General features: G+C 26.9%; 2 protein-coding genes across 5 annotated transcripts in view; one reads left to right on the forward strand and one right to left on the reverse strand.

Moving 5' to 3' along the window:
• The window catches only part of Sytbeta (Synaptotagmin beta), a 108,898-nt gene extending 107,270 nt beyond the window's left edge, over positions 1-1,628 (reverse strand). For all 3 annotated transcript variants that reach the window (XM_085660821.1, XM_085660818.1, XM_085660820.1), the window contains exon 1: positions 1,430-1,628. The gene's annotated coding sequence lies outside the window, so the exon portion shown is untranslated. The remainder of the gene's footprint in view (positions 1-1,429) is intronic.
• Vps36 (vacuolar protein sorting 36) overlaps positions 1-2,500 on the forward strand; it is a 4,506-nt gene that overhangs the window by 561 nt on the left and 1,445 nt on the right. The window contains exons 2-3 of one of the 2 annotated variants that reach the window (XM_085660822.1): positions 2,323-2,410; positions 2,478-2,500. The exon at positions 2,478-2,500 is cut by the window's right edge and continues 173 nt beyond it. In XM_085660822.1, coding sequence (XP_085516948.1) covers positions 2,323-2,410; positions 2,478-2,500 — 111 coding nt within the window. Of the gene's footprint in view, positions 1-2,225; positions 2,411-2,477 lie in introns of those variants that run through there. The other variant, XM_085660823.1, reaches the window with a different exon arrangement.

Consider the following 2,500-nt stretch of genomic DNA (forward strand, 5'->3'; position numbering starts at 1 on the left):
AAGAATGAATTGAAGAGAAAATATGAGTGAGAGAAACAGCGCGAGAAAGGAAAAGTAGAGTGATGATGACAATAATAGTGCCAAGCGATTCGTACCCTATATAATTGCATTATTAAATAGAACAATATATGGTACTAGATATTATATATTAAATAAATTGGTTGTATATAAATAATTATCCTTAGATTATGAATTAGTTGCAATATTCAGACTGCTTCCTGATACTTGAAAATTGATAACGCTCTTAAATCTGAATGCAATGCTTTATGGATTTTATTGTCTGTTAAAGAATATTTTTCAATTTGTCCATTTTATTTATTAGTTAGAGATAATGTCTTCTTTTTCTTTTTTTGTCCCCCTTGTAAATGCTGTAATCACACTTTTGTTGGATCTTATACAGAAACATAAAGATGATCTATATCTAAAGAATTTTGTACATCAATAGATACAATGCTTGTTATCGCTTTTGATAGTTAAAATAATGGGACGAATCGCAAAGCGTAGCTGTTGCATGGATGTATGACTCATACAAAGATACTATAAAAAGTTTAAATTGTTTTATATTTTTGTTACGCCTCTCTGTGATATAATAAGGGCACATTCATCTCACCCTGTATATGCATTAATCTTTGTATCTTATTGAATTAAGATGAAACTTTTTGAAGAACAATCCTTGCCACGCCCTTCCTAATGTATTTTGGACTGTGCTCGTGCGTACCCATCAAAAGATCAAAAATATAAATGTATTTCCTAGTACGGTCTAAATACTTGACTTTATAGATATCAAAGTTATTTGGAAAAAAAAAAAAATTTAAGGGAACCATTAAGTCTAATCCAATGTATAAATATAACTTTCTTTAATTGTACTTAATAAATAATATCAAAGAATATAAATATTTACAAAGACAAACGGTATTATCTCAATGGATAAAATGAATATTAATCCTTGTCATGTTAGATAATTGCTATTGGCCTTAAAATAAATATTATAATCATTCCATTTAGTACATACTCTTTTAATCCTTTTATATCAAATAGACATGATGGATCCCTTAAGTATTAATTAATGAGGTACGTTCGAGCTTGTGCTTGTGAAAAAAAAGAAAAAAATATAAAGTGTATCATTACACATTGTATTGTACTGTACTTAGTTATAAGAATTAATCTTAATACATTAAACTGTGAAAAGAAATATATTATGAGAGAAGACGTTAATCATTATATAGCGTGGATCATCATACACGCGAGGAATCATATACTATTAACTATAAACGATCATTGTTAACCATGGTTGCGGTTCTATTTACACAATTCGTTTACTGAATAAATTCAGAAAAAAAAAATATATTTGAACTAATGTGACTGATATTGTAAAGTTTATAACTTTTATTAACCCGTAGAAATCGTTAAAAAGAAAATTTCAACTTACTACTTCGAGGAACGACTATCATAATTGCTGCCAAATTTTTCTATTTCTCTTCTTTTTTGTACTTCTTCATTGACGGCCTTGAACGCACTTGAAAGTAAAACACTTCACTTAAATGATTAAATAAACTAATATAACAAGAAATAATACATTTTACACAAAAAAATGTCTATCATTATTCAAAACGCGTTAACTACGTATTAAACATATAAGATGTTTGAACATTGAACCAATCACAGTGCAACTTTCATTATGCTTATCTGTGATTCGCAAATTACATTATGCAAGATGGCGACTAAAAGAGAGGGAAAATTTAAAAACTAAAAAAGAAAAAAGAAAATTAAAAACTTTGTTCTACTATCTTTTTAACCATAATAAATGCTAGATAAAGAAAACAACATATTTCTAACATTGCCTGATGTATAATATTAATCAATAATAAATAAAATCAAGTAAATTCAATGCATTTAACAATATATAAGAGATTTATTAAAAATGTATATACGATTTGGTAAGTATAGACTAAATTATTATATAATATATAAATATTACAATAATTTTATAAAAAGATTCAGGATTATTATAATGTATGTCTCAACAAAAAAAAATGTGATGCAGTCGAAAATCTCTAAAAAAAAAAAAAAGAAAAAAGAAAAAAACAAGAAAAGAAAAGAAAAAAAAACAATTAAACTTAATATATATTTCTATAAATTTTCTTTATCTAGCATGCTCGCGTTTGCGTACGTTGAGAAACAGTGTAACCAACAGTATATTTAAGCGCCATCTATTCGAGGTAATGTTGGTACGCCTGGCTTGCACAAATAAATGTCAAAATATTAAAAAATTCGATATATGTATTCACTTTGACCACTTCTTCTTTCTTTTACAATGAATAGGTTTGAATATGCTAATCCTCGTCTTCTACCCAACGAATTAAACGTCAGACGTGATTTTGGTGTACGTTTATACGATGGAGACGTTAAGGTATGTAAAAAAATATAATCATATAAGATCATATAATAATAATAATTAACCTATGTTTCATTAATAGACACAATTTGAAGGTGGACAATT

The sequence above is a fragment of the Vespa mandarinia genome, chromosome 13 (assembly GCF_050613455.1).
Source record: "Vespa mandarinia isolate Hongniang chromosome 13, ASM5061345v1, whole genome shotgun sequence".
Lineage (NCBI taxonomy): Eukaryota > Metazoa > Arthropoda > Insecta > Hymenoptera > Vespidae > Vespa > Vespa mandarinia.